At 38.5% G+C, this 23,204-nt stretch overlaps 2 protein-coding genes across 2 annotated transcripts; one reads left to right on the top strand and one right to left on the bottom strand.

Moving 5' to 3' along the window:
- The first annotated feature begins 17,627 nt into the window (after window positions 1-17,627).
- Window positions 17,628-18,842, top strand: LOC138185650 (probable transcriptional regulatory protein Teth514_1449). The gene is made up of 4 exons (XM_069124769.1): window positions 17,628-17,862; window positions 17,952-18,195; window positions 18,299-18,461; window positions 18,551-18,842. The coding sequence occupies exons 1-4, from the start codon at window positions 17,685-17,687 to the stop codon at window positions 18,758-18,760; spliced, it is 795 nt and encodes a 264-aa protein (XP_068980870.1). The 5' UTR covers window positions 17,628-17,684; the 3' UTR covers window positions 18,761-18,842.
- A 4-nt stretch (window positions 18,843-18,846) lies between these two features.
- On the bottom strand, window positions 18,847-21,879 carry LOC138185635 (putative leucine-rich repeat-containing protein DDB_G0290503). Its single transcript, XM_069124739.1, has 4 exons — window positions 21,614-21,879; window positions 21,394-21,516; window positions 20,842-21,025; window positions 18,847-20,753 (listed from the first exon to the last, which is right to left on the bottom strand). The coding sequence occupies exons 1-4, from the start codon at window positions 21,684-21,686 to the stop codon at window positions 18,995-18,997; spliced, it is 2,139 nt and encodes a 712-aa protein (XP_068980840.1). The 5' UTR covers window positions 21,687-21,879; the 3' UTR covers window positions 18,847-18,994.
- Between the last annotated feature and the right edge of the window lie 1,325 nt (window positions 21,880-23,204).

The raw sequence follows: 23,204 nt of genomic DNA, 5'->3' as shown, positions 1-23,204 counted from the left end.
ACGGCGCGGCAAGTGGAACGAGTCAACCAGTGGTCAGACCAGGAATCGCGTTCCACCATTTCGTATCGATTTTTCGCGAGAAGTGGATGACCCGGTTTTTGGCGCACGCTTTGTGCCGCTTTTAACAAATGACCAGCCACACTCGTTCGCCAAGAAATTTCTAATCAGCCGCGAACGAAAAGCTACTTCGAAAATCATTTAAAATGAAAAACTCAGGATACCATCGATTTTCGATCGGGGATTGCTATTTTCATATATTAAATCGACTAAATCCCGTTTTGTTCGACGTGTTTTTTTTTCCAATTTATAAACCGGCAAAACTTTCTACTTCCGAAACAAAACTTTTTATCGTCTATCGAATCACCACATTGGTTCGCCGTGAAATCACCGTACTATTCGTTGAAAGAAAGGCCCCCGAGTTGAAACACGTTGATCAGAGAGCAGGCAACGATTCGGGAGCTTTCAAACAACGTCGAACCTGTTTCGTGCGAATTTCGACGTGCCAGCCCTTCAATTTCACACGTAAGCGATCAACGACTCTTAATTACACAATGTACCAGCTTGTACTTAATGAAAAAGATCGGCGAATATAGAAGAAACGAGAGAAAGAGGCTGAGCAAGATTCGTCGAGAGAAACAGAGAAGTAAAGTGGCTTTGAAAATTTTCGACAGATATGTTACGTTTCCTTGTTCGAGACGTCGGAGCGGAGATCGCGATGTATCGTTTCAGTTTCACACCGACTCGCGACTGGCGCGATCAATTACTCGCGTGGCCGCATACTTGATTAACTTCAACGGGATTTTAGCGATGAAAGAAAAGAATCGAAGTAAAAAGAACGTGGAAGAGAAATTAACGAAATGGTAAAACTAGGAGGTAAAGAAAGGAAAAAAGGGGGATAGAAGAGGAAGAGTAGAGAAAAGAGGTTGAAAGGGGGAAAAAAATGGTGAACGCGTAGCGATTGCAGAGGTGTTAAAGGACGTTCTATGCCTGTCTCTGTCTCCGTAGGTACTGAAGCGCAGTTCGATACCAAGAACGGTTATATTCCAACCCCTTCTCCGCCGTTCGAACGCTACGCATCGCAAGATGGCTGGCCATGTTTGCGAAATGGCGCCTGCGCGTGCGATTTCTGCTCGGATGCCCCGTACGTCCCTCTACGCCTCTTCGTTCCTTCCTCTTTCTCCTTTCTTTCCATCGTGGAATAGCGATGGGACCGATCCGAGACCTACTTGCTATTTTTCATCGATTTGTCGTTTGATTGGTCGAGCTTTGTCAGTTTTAAGCGAATTCATAGTGGAAACGGCGTACGAGGAATTTTATGGCCGATTAATTTACTTGTTTCCAGAGATCTTGTTTCGGTTCTCCGTTTTCCTTTTCTCTGGTTTCTACCTAAATTGAGAGTCTCTTTTTCTTTTATTGAACACATTGAATTATTGTACATGTTTTGGAATGTATCGATCGGAGAGGATTCTAAGATGCATTTGTGATTTTAGCAAAAGTATCTAGCGTAAAAAGAGCGAGATATTGTAACGAAAGAGCTTCGCGAATTGCAAATTCAACGTGGCACAACAGAAATAGTAACCGTGCGTTTGAAAGCTCGATTCGTCCTCGATTTGAAGCTATTCAAACGCGAGGAAAATTCTGCTTCAGGAGTAAAATCAATTAAAAACGGGGACAACTCGGAGAATTAATCACGAAGTTGAAACATTTGATTTGAATAAATGTAAATTAACATTGTCTTTTGACGTCGATATCCGGGAAACAAATACATGTTCGGATTCCTATATGTAGAAATACTCGTTAAACGGTTAAAACGCGATCGAGATACGCCGACGTTGTCTCGAGGAAAATAAGAAAGGAACGAAATCGAAAAACGGATAAAATTCAAGAAGGATAGAATATAATTAGCGGCTGGCATATTAAAATATCGATTTAACGAAGGCACATCAATACCATCCGAGCCACGTTTGATCCCATCGCTAACTGAAACATCCCCTGCTATTCGTCGCCGGTTCATGCGACCATCTTCATCCCTCTCCCCTTTCATTTGATCATCTCGGTCCCCTGTCTTTTCCCCAGACTATTCTCGCCTTTTCTTCCAATTCTTCGAACGACCGATTTCCAACAACCCCCTCCTCGCCGATACCTCTTCAACCACTTCGTCTATGATTATTTCGCACTATTACAGGGATGTCCTTGTTCGGCCACCGAATATCACCAAAAATATTCCTCTCTCTCCTGTACGGGTTTTAATCCACGTTCCCTCTTCTCGTACACGCTACGATCTTCCACGACGAGAGAAGACAAAGAAACACCTTTCGAATCACATTTTTACTTAATTGCATCATTCGTCCATCCATCTAGTGGAAAACGTATCTTTTATCTCATTTTTTCGTTAACACTATTTTTGCATACGATTACTATGGTATAAGCAAAATATTGCGTGAGTCATAGCATGCCTCGATACGAGGGAAACACTAGATACGGTTCACGCGTAAGAATTACTCGGCATGATTTCACCTAAGCAAGCGCAATGGAGAAGTCGATAGATATAAAAACAGCGATGATGAAATGTCTGAAAATATATAGATTCTGACGCAATCAGAACGACACTGCAGTAAAATGAAATAAGTCGATCAATGATCAGACAACCTATTCAACTCGGAATGACATTCAAATAATTCGTATATCAGCATCTATTCTCTGTAATATCGTGCTGTAGTTCAGAATAACATTTTTCATCATTACCAGATTTCTTGAAACGACTCCAACTTCTCTTACAATTCGACGTTTTTTCTTATCTTCGGTAGCGGTGGAAACAATTTAGACGCGACGAGATACCCCGCTCTATGTCACGAGTTCTTCAAAGTAATTTTCAGTTAATCTTATAAACGCTTAACTGTGAAAATCTGTATTGAACGCACTTTATCCTACAATTTCATTTGGAGTATTTGTAGAGTAAAGTATAGGTATTCCGATTCTCGGTTAATCAAAGTAGCAGTTGCTCCCCGGTGCCACCAATTGAATTACTTGACCAGGCACGTTTCACTCGCTAAGTACTGGAAGTGACTTCGTAACTTGCGGTTAATACGCTGATACAAATTTAAACGGGACACGAGACTGATTCTTGAAACAGTCTCTATGAGCATTCGTCGCTATTATAGGACATCCTGGCTGGATCAATAAACGTTCTACGCTGGGCAAATCCGTCTCTGAGCACGAGCATTTTTATCGAGTATTTATCGTACGAAACCAGTCCAATTTCAACCAGAGACATAGTCGGATGTAACTTTGCTTTACCGTCGAACGTTTCAAACGAGACCTTGATTCCGACTCGTGTCAAAATAGAAATGCCATTGTTATAAACATTGATTTTTTCTTCGGAAAATTCTACGAGCTTTCGAAAAAATATTCTCGCAATCGTTGAACTCTTCGTCGCGATCGAGTTACAGAAACGTTTCTGTACGAGATGGCTATTTCACGATATCATAAAGTGTCCGAAGCGTGGCACCAAGCGGATGCCAGCAACAGCCCAGGTCTGTTGGCGCGTGTACGCGCGCGTTGTCGTGTGTTTCGCGTGCGTGTCGTGTATTTTGCGTGCTTTTCGCCCGAACACATCGAGCACAAGGGGATTCATTAAGCGCGCGTGGACGCGCGTGTACGTGCTTTGTCAGTCTCTATCGGGATGGATGCTCGTGACGTTATGATTAACGCGACTGAATTTTACGCGCGAGACTTCGCATCGAGCCGGTGATTTCCGGCCGAATCGATTAAGCTTTCCGCGCGTGATTCGTGCCCGATCACCGGAATCGATCGACGCGACGTTTGTCACACTGTATTTTTCGTTCATTTTCTCCTCGTTTTTATTTTTTTTTTTTTTTATCCTTTCGCCGACAAAAAAAAAATTACACCATGTTGTATGCAGAATTGTTTGACGCGATTTATTTTTTGACTGACGCGAAGATTAGATGGAAAAAAAATTGCAGTTACGGTCAGTTGGAAACAACCGATAGAAAAAGCGAATGACGATGTTTTGAAATTCACCGTATGCATACGTTCAACGCTAGATATCGGATTACACTTTTATAGTTTTGGTACGATAATAAAACTTAAATTGTATACGTTTTATCCAATGATTTCACGTCTTTCATATAAAAGATTCGACTGCAAAGTCAACTGCTACTCTGAACGAAAGGTACGTGATTTTAAATATACGACCCGATAACTGCGTCGTAGTCGATAAAGATCCTTCTCATAAAACATCCTGCATGTGCTAGATTTCTGTTCCGATTCACGAAATTACCGCGCAATCCTTAATACCCGATTAATTTGACGACCTCGCTCGTATCGCTTTCATCGACTGACTATACACTCCGTATATCCAGGTTTTGATCACACGTCGCTCATCTCCCCAGCAAGCTCATTACACTAAACAGTCAACACGTTCTAGCGAATCGAGTCGATCATGATTCCAAGAGCGTACCACGTCCACGAACTCGTACGTACGTACACGAGCGTGCCGAGGATATCGAACGTGCCTTCTGCTGCTCCTTTTTCCGCTGTTCCTGCTCGCGGGTCATTACACCGGCCCGGATATCCAGTCCGAGAGGATCTCTTTCCGGAACACAATTAAAGGCAGGAAGCGTGAGAGCCATCCCGGCTCCGAACCCGCTCTACTTCGTCTATGTATACACCCATACCTATGTATGTAGGCATGTACGTACGTATCTTTGTGTGTGTGTGTTGAAGGGGGAACGGGGGAAGGGTATGTCGAAAGGAGGGCAAGCTCGCAGCGATGGAACGCGAGGGGAGGACTAGCCGAGTTTTCTCGACCCCTTAAATTTCGGCCTGTACCACTTGTTGGCGGCACGCTCGAGCAACAGATGACACCGACCGCCTCGGCGTGCCGATTGTAATTTAATTTTTTCGCGCATATATAGATACGCGGCGGTTGTCGCGAGTAGAGATCTCGTTTGTTCTAATGATCCGCGACCTCGATGGAACGATGCGACCGAGCGATCGGTCGATGGTCTGTCAATGTAATTCTTCTCTATCGAGTATCTCGAAGAAGGGACGAAAGTTTTGCAAAGCAGTTTACGAGCGATCATTTTGTCCCAAGATATCTCGAAATACAACGTAATACGAATACCGTAAAAACCATTGTTTCCACAAGTTTGACGATCCTAGGTTTCACTCCTAGGGTTGGTTAACGACGTTACCGTAACACATTTTACCGATACCGATAATACTTTGGCAAGAACGTTTTGGAAATTCAAACGCGAAAGTCCCTATTACACGGCCGTGCGATCCTTAAGAAAACACATTAATAGCTCGGCGATAGTTATTGCCCTGAGCGGATACGCCTCCCAAGGTTCGATTCACATCCTCCGACTCACTGGCCAGGCTAATATTTTCAAAATTATTAGCCCGTACAGCGCTAATTCGCCGATATCAAGTCGGTTCCGCGTCGCAGCCAAGGTACAAGTAACGGTAATGTCGTTATAATTACCCAGCAGCGGGAACTTGGGCTTTGAATATTCAATAGGCAGAGGCAGCTAGTAGTTGGAGTCAGCGCGTGAACCGTTCGGCCCTTTTAACCCCCTCATGACGATCTTCCTACTACCTCACGTGAGACTTAGATTTTTCACGACCACAGACCCTATCTAACTGATTGCTTATGCCGTGCACAACTACCGAAATTCGATTCCAATGGTAGTCGACTACGTGTAGCGATATCAAAGTGCAGAAATACATGCTATCGTTCGTAAATATCCGAACGGTTTAGTTGATCTGTAGCGATACCGAAGGATAACGGCAATAGAGATACTAAGACTAAAATAACATAGTAACGTCGAACGAATCGCTGAATCCCTACGCTATAAAGATTCACTTTCAAGATGAAACAACAAATTATCGAAAAAATTGCCAGCAACGAATGATTCGTCACGCGTTATCTGAAATCTTGATTCCAGGAATTTAATTCGCGTTTATAATAATTAGCGCGTAAAGTAACGTGGCTACGCGGCATAGGGACGATCGTGTGCATACCTCGGTCCCAACCGAATTAATAATAGAGTTAAAACGTACCCGCCTCAAATTTCAATGCATTATCATTCAAGGGAGGGAATAGCTCGCTAGCTAGAAGCTACACGCAGCAGGCTCGATAATTAGCCTCAGATAAGCTAATTATTTCGATCATTACTATTGCATTAAAATAATTCGACGATACACATTCTAATTATCTGTCTCGTTAAAGTTGAATTAATCATGCTATAAGATCTTGATTTATGCGTATTATTATTTAAATGTGCACAGCCTACACATGTGAAACTTGAATCAAGTATGGATATAAAGTTTCGTTTTAATCGGATATCTCGTTTAGACCTCTCGTCGAGGACTTCTGTAAATAATTTCTAGACCATAATACGGTTACTTTAAGTGGATAATTATACGAAGTACTTAAACATTCGTGCTTTTTTTTATTTCTTTCCGTGTTAACCGTGATTTCGATCTCTACGTTAAAAATGCGTTCGCTTTCAGGCCTCGGGAAAGGGTTCAATGTCTATTTTATATTATAATTAATTATAATTCGTATATATTATAATTAATACATAATTCTAATCTCGATATCGAACACGAAATAACGATGCTATTTCTGCTAATTATGCACATTCGTCGGATATTACGTATGTAACGTAACTTTGCGCAATCACTAACCGCTCGGTATCTTCGCAGGTATGCAACAGATATTTAAATAATTATCGCTGCTAAAATTTCGAGCTGAAAAATGGAAATCTCAATGTATTTACGTTAAGTCGCGTACCCGATGAAAAATTCTACAATTACGCAACATCGTTTTAATTCTGTTCTTTTTTTTTTCTTCGGCATCTTTTAAAAACTGCCACCTTTCCAACGCGTATATGTATTCCATTTCTAACAAACACACGGTATATCCCATTCATTTTAGGTTAGAGGCTCGTCAAATTCAGTCTCACGGTTATACTATCCACCCCACAGTCAACCATAAACATTTATCATTCACGACGAACGAATCGGCCGATAAAATCGTAAATGCTTCACCAACAGGGAACGCAATACGATATAATCTAAACCTGCTTCGTGAAAAGTTCGTTTAAATTAGCGTTTAAACAAACCTTTTTTTAGACAATTCTATTCGTATTTTGGATATTAGAACGAAATAATAAAACTAATCGTTTTAAATATTAAAATCATAAAAGCTCTCTGTCAATTTATTATAGGATTACGAATAAAAGATTCTCCAGCTTTGAATATATAAAGCTTCTAAGTACAGATTTTTCGCTCTACTATACGATACGTTCTGTTTAACTTGAAACGCCCAAATATCGGGAAAAGATACGAACGAGAGGAAAAACTGTTTGGACCAAAAATCGTATGATATCGAGGAGAGCGTATTGTACTTTTATCTATTTAATCGTGAAATGGCCTTGAAACGTCCTGTAAAAGCGACGTTACAATCCTTAAAATGGATGCCTCGCTCTTTTATTACGTAGCTACGTGTTCAAACGTGTTCGAAACGTTACAGACTGAGAGACAGGTACATACTGTATACGTATACGATTATACAATCGTCATCACTATACGATCGCGCGACCAACGATGAAAAATGCTGGATGAAAGGCCCTGTAGCGAGCGAGAACGGCGATAGAATCTGTATGACGGCGGCTTCTAATAAAAAAAGTAAGTCGAACAAATCGTTTTCACGCGGTGCGCGCTTCATTTTTCGCGGGATTCGACTCTGGAAATCTATCCGCGTTGCACCATGCGTCACACCGCAATCCGTTGCGATCATCTTGCTGGTATTCGGTCGTGCCGATATTTCAGCACGCTCTAATTAAACTCACGGAAGGAGACTTTCATTTCGCGTGATACGACCGCTGTTTCTACTCGCGTGCTCGCGACGTCCCTTTTTTCCAGGGGTGTGACACTGAAAAAGGGTGAGCGGATGGAAAATTTGCTGAGCAGAGAAATTAAAAGGGCCATCGTGACTTTGCTCTCGCCGTCAGAGTGTTTTAACGCGTTTTACCCTCTATCCTTTGAGGTAATTATGTTGTATGATAATTTTAAGCGGTGATACCTCTCGGAAAAAAGGGACGAGAGAGGAACTTAGAAAGCTTCGTTGAGGTTTCAACGACTGAAAGGGAACGAGGTTCTCTTAGGAATGAATTTACGTAGAATCAGGTTGACGAATGGATTCTTCGTTTTCTATATTAGTTAAATGTCGACGCATTTGCAACGAAAACGGAGCAATCTAGTTTTTCTGCAGATACGTATAAGTCAACGATGCGAACGAAATGCGATTTTTATTTATTTTTCAATACCTGGATGATTATCCTTTCTGATCCTGCACGAACCATCGAATTAACTTCCAAACTACTTCTCGCCATCGGCAAAGAGAGAGAAAACACGCAATAACTTGGAAATAAGTGATTTGTGATGTCGCAGCACGGGGATTCGGCCTTCGATATACGGACGTTATCGAAATAACTTAATTTTTCGATTACTCGATCCGCCATCCAGCGTCTACTCCACTTCGGAGCTACTCGATCGCCTTCGTTCTCGCCTTCTTTCTCTCTCGTTAATAAAAAATCGATGGCTTCTTCTCGCTTTATTCCCTCGTGTCATTCTTGTACACACTTGGTGAGAAAGCTTGTAACGTCGGTTCTGTATCCCGCGGCTTTTTCGTTTGTTTCGAAATGGCCTCACGCTGTGAGCTGAGTGCCTCCAAATGCGATCTATTTACGTAGCAATATCCGAGGAATAACCCAGGACGAAATTACTCGAGTCCTGCTGCGGGTTAATGCACGTCTCAATTTTTATTTCGTCATCTTTCAGCCCGCTACTATTTCCCCTCGTTGCAGTGAGGCTGAAAATCGAAGATATTTCAACCCTCCGAAATATAGTTGTTTCAAAGTTAGTCATGGAAAACTAGCAGAGTGGCAAAATTGTTCCTGAAAATATTTTTCTCGCGATAATTCCTTTGCCAGAGAGAAAAGTGTCGATAAGAAACCGCGCATTACCTTCAGACGATTTCCCCGCGTGATTCTGATTTCCGAAGCTTCATCGACTTGTCATCGCATTGGAAATATTTCTGTGTTTAGGCTTCGAAACTCGAAGGGCAAGACGCGCGCGAAAACGAAGGCACGTGCGTGTATGCACGAGAGATAAATTTGCCCGGCAAACCTCCGACGGCAGTTCTAGCTCCGAACTAACCCTCTAGTAATTCAGCCTTTAAGTCAATTAACTTCTTCGTTGCACGACCACGCGACAGATGATTAAGGCACCGTGTTGCTTGCCGCGATAAATTTCTGCGGTTTATTCGCGGCTTGTCCTCGTTCGTATATACCTGTGTACGTGTTACGACTGCGCGAATGCTCGATAGCGAGTGTTTCTCGGAGAATAGTCTGGCAGGAATAATTAAGAAGACAAACGCTCGTCATATTTTTGCATAGAAGCAAGACTTCTACGAACGCGAAACGCTCGCTGGTTTTTTTAATTTGATCGTATGCCGAAATAATCGCAAGATTCGTTAAATGGTTGAACCATTACTTGTCTATTGAGTGAATGATACTTGTCTATTTAGTTTTCGGTAAGACTACTCGTAACTCGTATGTAGACTTATCAAACAATTATAATATAATCTCAGTCCCTTTCATATTTATTTTTACGAAGGAGCGATAGAAATTATGCAAGTTGCCGAATGTACAGCAATTTATGAAAATAACAGCTATCAAGCAAAAACCATGGTACAAATTACGACATAGCAGAGCAGCATTCTACTTGCTTAGAGTTTCTTTAATCAGTGAAGAATCATTAGGAAACAAAGTCAGACTGATTACGCGAGGAAAGAAAAAGAAATATTACGACGTACTTTGCTGTCAAAGCTAATACTCTGCTCTCCTTGCCCGGTTAAATGACAGATTTCAGGGTCGTCGAAATGAAAAAGTTCACAGAAAAGTTTTCGTTGCGACGCATCGTCGGACGAACTCGATGAACTTAAACTACGAGGACACCGATCTCGGAGATGTCGGCGTGAGAAACACGAGAGAAAAAAACGAAGAAAATTACAGATGAGGAGATGTTCTATCGTTGAAGCAACCTTTCTATTTGCGTTATCTCGTTTCGTTCTGTCTCTCGCAGCCTTTCGCGTAGCAATACTAGGGTTGTTTCGTGTCTCCACTACCTCCTTCCATCGTCGTTCGGAGACAAATAATCGTCGCTTTATTTAGCATAGTTTCAAACTTTAAGTGGATCGGAGACACGTTGAAACGAATATTACGGTAAAAATTCTCATAACCACGGCCATTTCTCTTCCATATACGCTTTTCCCCTCTAGTCCTTCGATTCTCAACATTCAATTCTCAGGCCGCGGCTTCCAACACTTCCCTGAAACTCTCCATCCTGCCCTACCAATCTCCTGTCAGGCCCTCCTTTTGGCCGTATAATCCGCAAATTACTAACCTAACCCCAGCCGAGCATCTTAAAGACCAAGGCTTGTTCGTGGTAGATTCAAAGGAGGTAATACCCGGACCAGACTTGGCAAGGATCCGGCAGGGAAAGGCCCTGAAAGAAGGATGAAATACTTTTCTCCTCGCTATCTGTTTCCTCGTTCGTACGCCAACATCCACGTACCGCGTCTCTCTTTTTTTTCGTCGCGACTTCAGCATCTTCCGGCATGCCTCCGCTCTTCCTCTTTTCAACGATGCTTCTGCAAACACTTATTACACCGAAAATGTGGAATTTAGCCTCATCCAGGGTTGGCCCATTCCGAAACTTTGCCCTAACGCTCTTCGTTCGCATTTCGCACAGAAAGTTAACGAATTTTCTAGCAAAAAGTTACTTCGAGGTATCTTGGAAATTGTCGCGAAATATGAGAAACGTAGGTTTCCAATATCCCTAAAATTCTATAAAAGACATTTCCAATTATCCAACGTTAACGTAACGTAAAGACTCTCGAATGAACGGTCGTTAATAGCAAGTTAGCTCGCGTTTCTCGGACATCGAGCAACAGATTTCGCGCCAATACAGTTTTACGAGGCGCGTCTCGAGAAAATAAAAAACACGTACGAACACATGCACGACAGGATGCAATACCGAGTGCTTTCGATACGGGGAAAATGCTTAAACTCTGTATTACATAACCCGGTAGAATGGCGTACTATCCCTGAAATGGATGGCATGGTCGTCTCAAAACACCACGGTCATATGGCGTCAGAAACGACCGCGGCGGGTCGAACGCTCGGAAACGTTGTATTTTCTCTCCCTTTCTCTCTTTCTACCTTTCGTTCTGCCTTCCCCCTCGCCCCATCCACGAAGCGCATCGAACGCATCCAATAAAGGTGAGGTTAACGATGGATCGTTAACTTAATGAACGATGGGAACACAGCGTTAAACGCGCGCGCCCACACGTGCCGTGTATAAAAACGTCTGTGGAGAAATTATAGTTGACAGACATTGTCCTCGTCGTTCTACGTCTGTTATAATGGTCGATCGAAAGGGCCACCATATCGATCATCACCGGTTCCATGTAGTTTGCGTAGATGGGTATCGTTCGTTTTTCTTCCCCTTGTGGTTTCTTCCAAGAAACATTTCGTTCTTCGAGAGGATCTGTCGTTCCAAGTATCTTATTTGGAGAATCGCGTAATAATTTTTAATCTGCGAAAATGTACGATATACTTCGTTTCGAGGTTTAATAACGCAGAGATGTGGATTCCCGAAAGTGCGAAACTATAAACAAAGCAGCAATAAATTAACCACCACCATGCCGATACCCAATCGACGACGATTAGGTACGTCATACGACAGCTTTACCATCGACTAAAACCTCACTATCCATGATATCGTTTCGATCTAATTCGGCAGTTACGACCCAATACGTTTTATCATTAGTATACGTCCGTACGTAATAAGAAAAATTCCTACTTTATAGATTCCTAATTTATAAAAGCTGAAAATAAGGAGCTTCTGAAATTAGTTGTTTTATATCGGTAGGGATACAAATTAACCGTATGTTTCATATCGCACCACGATCCGAGTTACGAGAATCGAATGGCGAAACGATTTCAATCGGAAGTTTTATCGATCGCAAGATCGTAGCTAGGAACGATCAACGAGCCGTTTATATGATTGTACGATAAATTGCGTTCGTTCGACTCTTTTTCTTTCTCTCATCTTCAGCGTCGATATAACGCCGATTTTACTGTCTCGTCGACTCGAGATCCTTTTCATTAAGGCTTTTACTGGCCGCTAAATACGCTGAAACGCATACAGTCGGTATACGGAATAATCGAAGCAAAGGGGCAACGAGAAATAATACACAAAGTAATAGCACTAATCGAAAACCAGAACGAAATAGGAAAAACGAAGTGAGTTTGATGGAAGAGAAGAGCGAGGAATTGTTGAGAAGGAGAATCGGAGGAAAGGAATAAGGGGGAAAGAGAGGAGAAAGCAACGTAGGAAGAGCTAGAAATTGAAAGAGGATGAAGAGGAAAGGGAAGAGTCTCGTTCTTCGAATGCTAACCCGAATCATACCGAGCTACACTCGTTTGTTCACCCTCTCAGGCTCATTACCGGCGACTAGTAAAGTCTCAACGTGTGCGTGTATCACTTCGTTCCATAAGACTGCGCCAAGGTTTCCATAAAATCGCTTTATCGCTGACTCCTCTCGAAGCGATCGAGGCCAATCGCGAAATATAAAAGTCATCACCGTGAGTCGAACGCGAGTACGTATTATACCTGCAATTAGCAAACACGTAAATGACTTTTGGGTCGGCTAGAAATTGTTCTCGTGAAAAGTCGTGTTACTTCGTGATTTTCTCTTTTTATCGACAGTTTTTTTCACCTTTCAAAACGGTTCAAACGGCTTCAATTTTTGCTTCATCTTCCTCCTGTAATTTTCTTTTTCCCAATCCGTAAACTAAAAAATTTCAAATCCTGACTCTCGAAGCCAGAACTTTAAATCTTCGAGAAATCGTGCTTCCTACGAATGTCGCTACCTTAAAAGTATCTTGTTATTCTTAATGTTCGTCCTGTGTCGACTTGCAGAGAATGCTAGTCGCGATTTCTAATTGCTGAACATAAACGCGCGCGCGCGCGCACACGGTCATAATTAATAATAATCGTGAAACCGTATTTTTTCGAGCGGCACGCTTTAATCAACGTGACAAGCGTTTATCTAAATGAGACGTAACATGGCGAGAACTGCTGTGCAATTTGCGCGTTTTAACGCGAGAACGTAACGGATCAAAATTGCCTGGACTGACGTGACGCGACACACCGTGACGGAAACACATGGAAATCGTGTGTGCGCGAACGACAACGACATAAACAACCGATCGCGCTTTCTCTTCGATTCGTCGCGACATGACGCATCCGTTTTTAAATTGTAAAATAAAAAGGAACGCACCCGGTGAAAATGTCATTTTACATGGGTGTGCGGCCAATGTTTATCGAGAAAATAGTTGGGCAAAAATGTGGAAAATATTGGATTTCGAAGATGATAAAAACGACGGGGTGGAAGGTGAGCAATGGAAATTAATTTGCCGAGGCGACTGCTAAATGCTCTTCCGCCTCTGATTTACAGTTTACAGTTTAAAATGGATAGTTGGCTTTATCGGACGTATATTTATCGAAGATCCTCTTTCAAATCTAATTCGGAAGTTGCGTTACAGCCAAAAAATTGTCATTACATATCGGTGGGCGTAAGAACGTCGTCGATGAAAAAGCGAAACGCAACGACGCTGAGCGTCTTGGCGCTGATATTATTTCAAATCACCGAGACGTCTGCCGGATTTTTAAAGAACGACCACTTTGTGTCACTACGTGCCTCAAGTGAGTGAGACGAGGTTGTCGTCGTCGTCGTCTACATCTACGTCTATGTCTACGTCGGTGTAGGACGTTGAGAGGAGGCCATAGGCGTCCAGACGGCGACGTCGTCGCCGGCGCCGAGCGCCGTGCTAACTAGCACCCCTAGCGCACACACCCACGCCTTTATTAAACGTCGCCCGTCGGCTCGCCGTATATGTTTCCCCTCATAAAATTGAACATGGCGTACATACCTATACGCGTGAAAGAGCTCGAAAGGGAGGCCAGAGAAACGGAAAGAGAGGAGGACAGAGAGAAAACGGTCGCTAAATGCAGAACGAAGAAAAGAAAAGAACGAAGCGAAAGGAGAAACGTATGAATTGCGAAAGAATGGAAAGAAACAAAGGGGACGAAATATCGCGTTGTGATTTTTCAATTATAGTTGGAGTTCGTACGGCTGACGTTACAGATATTAGAGAAATTTGGTTCACGACGAGTGATTCGTATCAAATCGATGCATATGAAACATCATCGGAATTTCCATCGTTTCGTGATCGTACGGTATTTTGAGAATGATATTTCTGGATTTTCGTTGTACACGGCCATACCACTTTTTTCGCGAAAGAAGGAAAGAAGAGAAACGAAACGGGGAAAAAAGAAACGCGTGAAAGATAGAAAAATAATAAAATTCATTTCGTCTCTTACAAAAAAGAAGAAAGAATTACAAATGGCCTGTGAAGAACTAATGTGAAAGAACGAGGCAAGGGGAGAATGCACGAAAGGAACAAAGAAAATAAAATTCTTGTACCCTGAATCAGAATGTATCCGCAGTTTTTGTATTCATAAAATACCTAGAGCGAAGCGTGAATGCGATGGAACAAGGTGGTGAATTTAAACGAAGGACAAACGGAAAAGACAGAAAGGAATTCAAGGGAAAACGCGAAAGCAGCTAAACGTCGAGTTGCGATACACATAATTTTATATTGTTTTCTCCCAAATATACGATCGCAACGTTCTTTTAATATTTCTATTATTCAAAGTATTGGTAGAAAGTTTTTGGCCTATGGTGTATATATCCTCCATTTAACACGGTACTTCGGTCGATCCGATTCGATTATTAAAAGAATACCTTTCCTTCCAACGTTCTAGATTTACGTCCTCTAACAGAGAGCAAATCGTCCCTCTAAAACAGCAGCAGCAATTTCCATGGACACTTCGGACATAGGAGAACGATGATGCAACCGTGTTCGTTGGAAGGAAAGTAAAAGAGGAAGGAAGAAAGAAGGAGGGTAAAAAAAAAGTTACCGTAGACGGAACATCATATAACGACAGAAATACAGAGGATAAAAATAAAAAGACAAAAAATGGAAGGGAGAACCGAAGGCAGGATGAACGAGGGAGAGTGTGAAAGAAACGGGAAAGAGGGTGACTATAGGGTAGATGCACAAGAGGAGGAGGAGGAGGAGGAGGAGAAGGGGATTAAAGTGATCTGGCGAGAATCAGGGCGGAAAGACAACGTGAGTTACAGGATTTATTAGATCCCTGTCTCGAAGTCTTTTAATTACGATGGGATAACGTGACAAAAAGCAAAATTATATATATTTCCAGGAAGGGGTGAGGATAAGAAATAACGTTAACCATTAACGAGTAGTTTCGATATCGGTGTTCCGCACCCTTTGGTAATAGTCTGCGCGGGAGCAGAACATTTTAAAGGTGGTAAAGTGGGTATTAAACTGTAGATGAAATGGCCAAAGCGAAGATAAGAGACAAGGATGGTGCAAGAATTCATGGTACAGCAAATGAAACGAGGCATAAATACGGTTTATTTTTCAGCCGCCTGCTATTCACACTCTTATTGCCTTCGATGCGGTGCGAGAGACGCGATCGGACAGAGATCCGGTGCGTTTTTAAGAATAAATTACGCGCCAATATATTCGCAGTGTGCGTAAAATGATTACTAGACTATCGTTGGCCTTTTCTGTCGACTGCGTGATAAATTTAACATTTAATATAGAAGTATGTCAATGTAAAAATGTGAAAATTGCCAAATAACTTTTGAGAATGACACCACTAATCACTCGATACGAAATTTCATGGATCCTTAAACGTCTGCCAAGCGGGAATCGTCGACAATCAATTGCCCGTTCGACAAATTTCCTCGAAAACGAACGAGAAAATAAACGTGCAAATATTGAATTTGCAGGCCACGGATCGCGCCTGAACGGTTGCTCGTGATAAAAAGTTGACCCTCCAATACGTCCCTTTACCCGGACAAGGTACGCTTTACACGAGCAAGAATATATACATCTTAATAGGAATAGAGGTAGAGGGTGAACTCTCGTGCAAAATTTATTAAAACCCTCCATCCTCTCTCTCTCTTACCCCGTCTGGTTAACCGTTCAGAAAGCGGCAAGCGTACGTGAATTAAAGGCAATGACGACACGACGTACATGTCCTATACCTGTTGTGTCAAAGGAACCATCCAATGTGGGGTTAACACGGTTAGATCCCGTCCCCTGGAAGTCGCTCGAGGGTAATTAAAAAGAATGACCACGAACAGCCTGACTAAATTGAGGATTCGGTAGCGAAAGTGCCTCGTGAAATCGCGCAAACGCTGATCGATCCACAACTGTATGTGGGACAATCGTTCTTCTTTTGGGTTCAACGTCCATTTCTAAAGTCTTATGACACGTCGAAATCTATTCGAGAAGAATATCTTAATAACTATAGCACGGACAACTTGAATACGTTTTACGGGTTCGTTTTTACTCACGGATTCCTAAATTACTATAATAAAATACATTTATTTGGCATATTTCGAACAATTGCAGCTGCCCGTTATTACTAAAGCAGGATTATAAAAGAAATATTTAAAACACGCGAAGCTTAAAATCATCGAAATAAATTTATTTTAATTCAATAAAAACCACCCTATTTTAAATAAAATTCAAACGTGAAACGAGCTAAACCAGAGCGGATCATATTTCTTAATATACGGCATGACATCGAATTATTATTTATAGTGAGAGATTATGCTCAAAATTTTCTTGCTAGAACAAATCAAAATAAGTAGAAAGAAATTTTTCATCGCAATTCCACGACATGCGGGTCGCTATGCTTTCTGAAGCGCTTCGTTCGTTGTCTAAAACCAAATTTCACATGCAAAACGCAGCTTTTTACCTGTAAAATATCGCGACAGCCATAAAATAGGACGAATCATAATTTTTTTTATTGAGATAAAAATTTTTTTATTTAACAACCGAAACTCATTTACTAGTTTTTATTCTTCGTGCTAAAAAATCGACATTAACAATTTTATATGTTATGGTTGTTAATACACATACGTTCTAGGTATACGTTCTTAAAAAAAAATTACAAATTAAAAAAACTAGAAAAGCAATTAACTTTTTTTGTAACTCGCCTATTAGTCGGGAATATTTTTTCACAATTTATCTCTATATGATGACAGTATTATAGCACGCAGAGACAATAGTACGTTAAATAAACATCTACGTATTAAATGAATCGCAAATATGATGAAAAGTGGAGATATATTATATTATGCAACATACTTTATCCAAATAACAAATAATACCCGCAATCTTCTATCTCGAAGTATCTTATATTTGGGAAAATTTTAGTAGCAAATGTATTTTAATACTTCTTAACAGTTGCGTCACAATAAATTATAATTGTACGGTAATTATTGAAATGAAATTACCAGAATAGATGTGATATTACATTCGATTATCGTCTGTCCTTGTCGATACCAATATTAAATTAAGAATTTCCCTGCTACTAAATTGCGCTAGCTCAACTGAATATCATAACCTCTCTTTTTCAAAATGAAATTTCGAAACGTTCTATTGTATAATAGATATAGAAATATCTTGATTCAAGAAATCAAAAGATATTCAGGTCATAGCAAATGGCAAAACATTAAAGCTACGAAACAAGAACATGATACCGCAAGATCACAAATATTTAATAATCTATCACATAAAATGAAAGTTGCAGCAGTAGGTATGTTTCTGACATTTGAAAAAAGTGCATAAAAAAATTTCTTTACATATCTAGTCAAAGTTTTAAGTGAATTCTTTTGTGAAACTCAGAAAGTGGCAACTCAGACCCAAACACTAATCCAAAATTAGCAAATTTAGTTGAACAAGCAAGAAAAGCCAACATGCCAATGTCTACGCTAAAAGGAATTTTAGAAAAAATAAAAAATGTACAAACTGGTGAAACTCATATACTGCCTATGCGTATTACGAAAGGACCTACATTTGCTATCCATATTGTAACTGACAAACTCACTTATGTAAAAATTAATATTCTACATATATCAAAAAAATTTAAGTGAGTACTCTTTTATAATTTAATCTAGAATTTTTCTTCTGAGATGTACATTTACTTTGTTACAATGTCAAATTATGTTAACTTATATGTATATAATTTCTAGTGCCAAAGTTATAGAGTCTACGGCATTTTCACATTTGTTCGATTGTGTAACTTTCGTTATAGCTTCTAAAGACTGTAACTTGGATTCTGCGATGGAAGATGCAATAATAGCTAATGCGATAGATGTAGCAGAAATAAAGGATGAAAGTGGAACGTATTTTAAGGTACTAAAATTTAAATCCTTTTATTCCAACAATTTAATCAAATGGATTTCTATTTTCATACAATGTATCTTTATCTTTATTTGTTATAGTTTAAAAGTGAATTTCTTCATCCAGAAAAAATTATAACGCAATTAAAAAATCTAGGGTATACTATACTTTCAACAGAAAATAAATGTATACCTACTGATACAGTTCAAGTAACTGAAGAAGAATTATTAAATATAAATAAATTCAAACAAAAACTTACATCAGAAATAAGGGAAATTGTAAAAATAGAGGATAACATTGCATCCCTGTAAATATATATGTAATATGCGTATATGTATAATGTATATGCATACACATATATATATATAAAGATAGTTATCAATAATTACATTAATTACATTATAAATAAAAATATAAATAAAAGAAATTCTGCACATTTGCAGAAATATGTTACTTTGGATAAACATCGTTATAGCTCATCATTTAAATGTCTTGTATACATTATGCATAAAATATTAGAAACATGTTCACAATTTTTTTACACTTTAACGTTGATCAGCTCCATATCCTTTTATTTCATGCATGTTAGAACCTGGAAAATCTAAGATTGACTTTGAGTAAAATAGAGACATCAATAGTTTCTTCGTCATTCTGGATCTTTGATTCCAAGGCCTAGATGAAGTATTAGATCTTCTGTTATTCAACTTCTTCGAACGTGTATTTGTAAATATCTTATCCCTTTGTTTCACAAATTTTTTACCATCTATGGAACAATTTGCAGATTTATCTATAAATTTTTTGTCTTTCTCTGGTTTTTCTGTTTCACTTTCATTCATATTTTTCGTATTTTCCTTATCTGAAACTTCCTTTTCGTCTTTTATATTGTTTGGTACATTTGTTGCAGAACTAAGATCATTTACATTGTCATTCTTTCTAGATCTCTTTTTTCCTGCCTTCGCAGTTTCTAATTCTGTTTCCTCCGCTTTTACATTTTCCAGTTCAACTTCAATTTCAGTTATATCCTCGTTTTTTTCAAAGTTTGGCTCAGTATATCTCTCTTTATTTTTCTTCTTCTTTTTCTTTTTGCTTTTAGAAATATTCTCTTGAGTTTCATCAATTTTGCACTCTTCTTCCTTAAGTATTACATTTGTGTTTGCCGTTGTTTCTTTCTCCATACTTTCTTTTTCATCGCATCTATTCTCAGTGGTAACTTGTATTTCATCCTTATACTTTTTCCTTTTTTTCTTCTTACTCGAGACATCTTCAAGTATACAATCATCAGGTATGTAATCTTCCATTTTGGTTTGCTCAATCTCTGTTTCATTTTCGTATGCTTTCTCTTCTTCTGGCGTTTCTACTATTGTTTCTAAATTCGATCGACGACTTCTTTTTCTTTTTTTAGATTTTTTACTTTTATGTTCATTAACTTCATTATCATGTACTTCCTCGGGTGTTCCTACATCCAAAGCTTCATTAACACAACCAGATAACACTGAACTATTAACATCAGAGTTATATTTTTTCTTCTTTTTAGCTTTCTTATTTTCAACCTCAAATTTGTCTAATGTTTTTTTTTTTTTTACACAATCAGTACTATATTCTACATGATCATTAAATGTTACTCTTTTCTTATCATTTAATTCATCACTTAGATCTAAAGCTGAATTTGTAAGACCAAATTGTACTCTAGATATTTCAAATTCTTTTCCATTACAAACTTCATCAGCTTGACATTCTAAATTTAAGCCGGCATTGATAATACCACTCGCACACCTATTTTCATTTACACTGTTCTCTTTAAATTTCTTAACCTTGCTGCTTAAACGTAATTCATTGTCATCAAGTTTTTTTTTGTTAGAAAATTTAGATTCAATATTAAAATTTGAAATATTTTCAGGGCTATTTAACTCCACACAAGGATTTTCAAAAGCATAATTACAAACACTTTTAACTTCCATGCTTTCCTTATTATCATGGCATTTTACTTTTCTAGATGTTGATGCAAATCCAAATCCAGCATATTCAGATTCCTCTTCTATATCGTCCTCCTGTTGTTTTTTATTCTTATATGCCAGAGAAAAATCCTGACCTTTCTTCATAAAATATTCTGCCATATTACCACCATTTATAGTAATAACACCGTTTCTGTTATCACAAGTGCCAACTGAATCAAAGTTTTCTTCGGCATTGCCTTGCTTATCTTTATTACTTTTATTTACATTCAATTCTTTTTGGCCAAATATATTTGCTAAATCCTTTGAACTATATTTATTTACATCTTTCCCCCTTGTAAACTTTTGATAACTAGTAATAGTAATAAGAGAAAAAAAGACAAGAAGAGAATAAAATAATGGTACGTCTAATACATTATATGTACATAAATAATACTTACTGAACACGAGCACGGCTTTGTTTAGATTTCAATTCTAACGATTTTCCACTTAATACACCTTTGTTTTCCTCTGTTTGCGCTACATTGTGACATTCATTTTGTTGAAGCTTCTGTAAAAAATCGTTAAAGCTATCTTGATGCTCTGTCCATGCTTCGTCTAAGGCACCCTGTTTATATCCAATACCTATGGGAACAATCCATTTTTCATTAATGATAATTTATGAAAAAACTAATTTTCAAATATTTTAATCGTATAAACAAATTTGACACAAAACTATTAAAAACATTATAATTAGAAACTATCTTTCTCGATATAACTAATATTGCAACTATCTAAATGACGACAAATAATATTAAAAACATTAGAAATTAGAATATTAAGAGAAAGACAGCAATTTCATTTCACTTTAACAATTTTGATTTCCTTAATGTTTTGCAATTTCGTTTCTAGGTTAATTCTAGATCATTGGAATTAATTTCAAAATAGTTAAAATACGAATTAGTGACGGTAAGCAGAGTTAATGTAAAAATCTAATTGTTAATTATATTTACCTGTTGTATCATTTTTAACCGATACACGCACGTGCTCCGTTATACCTTGTTCGTTTGCTCCGAGTCCTTTGCCACTTGTCCATCCCATCTTTTCCAACATTTTCTGCCCGAATTTGTTCGAATCTGCAGAAACATACAAATGTCACTACGACGTTTCGAAGATACAACATCATACTATTTTTTTTTAAGTAAAATCAAATAAATTCAAATATTTACAAACCTTCGCTCCATTCTTTTCCTCGTGGATTTAGTGTCCATTTTTGTTTTCGACGTGGTTCCGCGAGCATAGACATGTTACTTTAAGTTTTAAAGCAATAATTAATTAAAAAATTTGTCATTTGATAAGTATTGCAGGAAGTTTAGTTTACGTTTTCTACTAAATTTAAAAATCGCACAAATATCGTGTCAAACGATTGAAACATGCGAACGCAACGTTGACGCAAAATTTGCGGCACTGCTTTGGTTAGGGCGCTCTATTAAAGCGCGTTTACAGTGGTATTTAAATTCAAACTTCAAAAATGGTATAATTCTTTCGAACTCTATTGGTTATATGCTAATTTACATTCGGAATCTAGTATAATTTTTTTGTATACGTTTTCGTATACAATACAAATAATATTATTGCGTTAGTTATATGAGATTATTGTAAAATTAGTTGTGTCATATCTTTGTTTTTCATTTGCAAAATATTGTAATGTTCCAATTATTTTTATGTTTCTTTATTTTAAGTTTCTCAGAATTCTTTTTTCTGAATAAAGACGCTCTATTTTTATTACCGTAGTAAAGTAGTAGAAGTTGTTATTTCATAAATTGAATAATAACAAAATCTTTTATAATTAGTAACATTAAAAAAATTCATGTAATCTCATATCACAATTACTTCAATTTTACGAAGCTAAATCAGATCTGTGATTACATTGACCTTGACTTTAGATACCGACCACGTCATGGTCGAACTTACTTAATCTCGCACGTGTTGGCCTCATTAATTCCGATTTGATGAAATTAGTTACGTTTGATGAATGCATTTCGATAAGTTGAGGAAAACGTTTTGGATAAAGGTATCGTGGAACGAGTTTAAAACGAGACACGAAGAAATGACCACGTAACCTTTGCTTCTCTTTAACAAAGAGAGAAAGAGAGAAAGAGAGAGATTTTCCGTATCTATCAAACTAAAATGATTTATTCGATTGTTTGTTTGTTTTTTTTTACCCAAAATTATGAAATTTTTTAATGACAATGATAAAATTTAAATTTTTAACGAAAAGTAAAATTACTGCTATTTATTATCATTATTATCATTTTGTTTACATTTTTATCAAATTTAAAATTAAAAAGGCAACTCCGTAGGAAAACAACTTATCCCCTGAGTGATAAGAAGCAGAAATAATCGTTTAGTTCTCGTGCAGCGTTAAAATAGAAAACAATGTACACAAATAGCTAATTATATATGATCTTGAATGTAAATAGCTAAACGTTTAACAGCTATTTAACCCTTTTCCCCTTCCTAATTTTCCTAATTTTCCCCTTCGAAGGAGAATTATCTATTTAGTTAACAAGAGGATAATGACTTCAGTTGCCAAGTAAATAGGTTTACGCGAATTTGAACTTTAAAAGAGGAAATGATCGCAGCGATGAACGATACTTCTATATTTAAATGTTGTCTTTTGAGTTGACTGTGTTATTTGTTTTAGGCTAATGGAGAGATGGAAAGGATTAAAGTTCAAAGCAGTCACAATATAAATATGTATCGTCACATAATCTACGAAGTATTATCGTTATCGCAACGATAACAAGACGGAGGAAGATTC

The sequence above is a fragment of the Bombus flavifrons genome, chromosome 12 (assembly GCF_040668555.2).
Source record: "Bombus flavifrons isolate JBK064 chromosome 12, iyBomFlav1_principal, whole genome shotgun sequence".
NCBI classification, from domain to species: Eukaryota; Metazoa; Arthropoda; class Insecta; order Hymenoptera; family Apidae; genus Bombus; species Bombus flavifrons.
The sequence above is the reverse complement of the archived record's forward strand: the minus strand, read 5'-3'. Positions and strand labels throughout refer to the sequence as shown.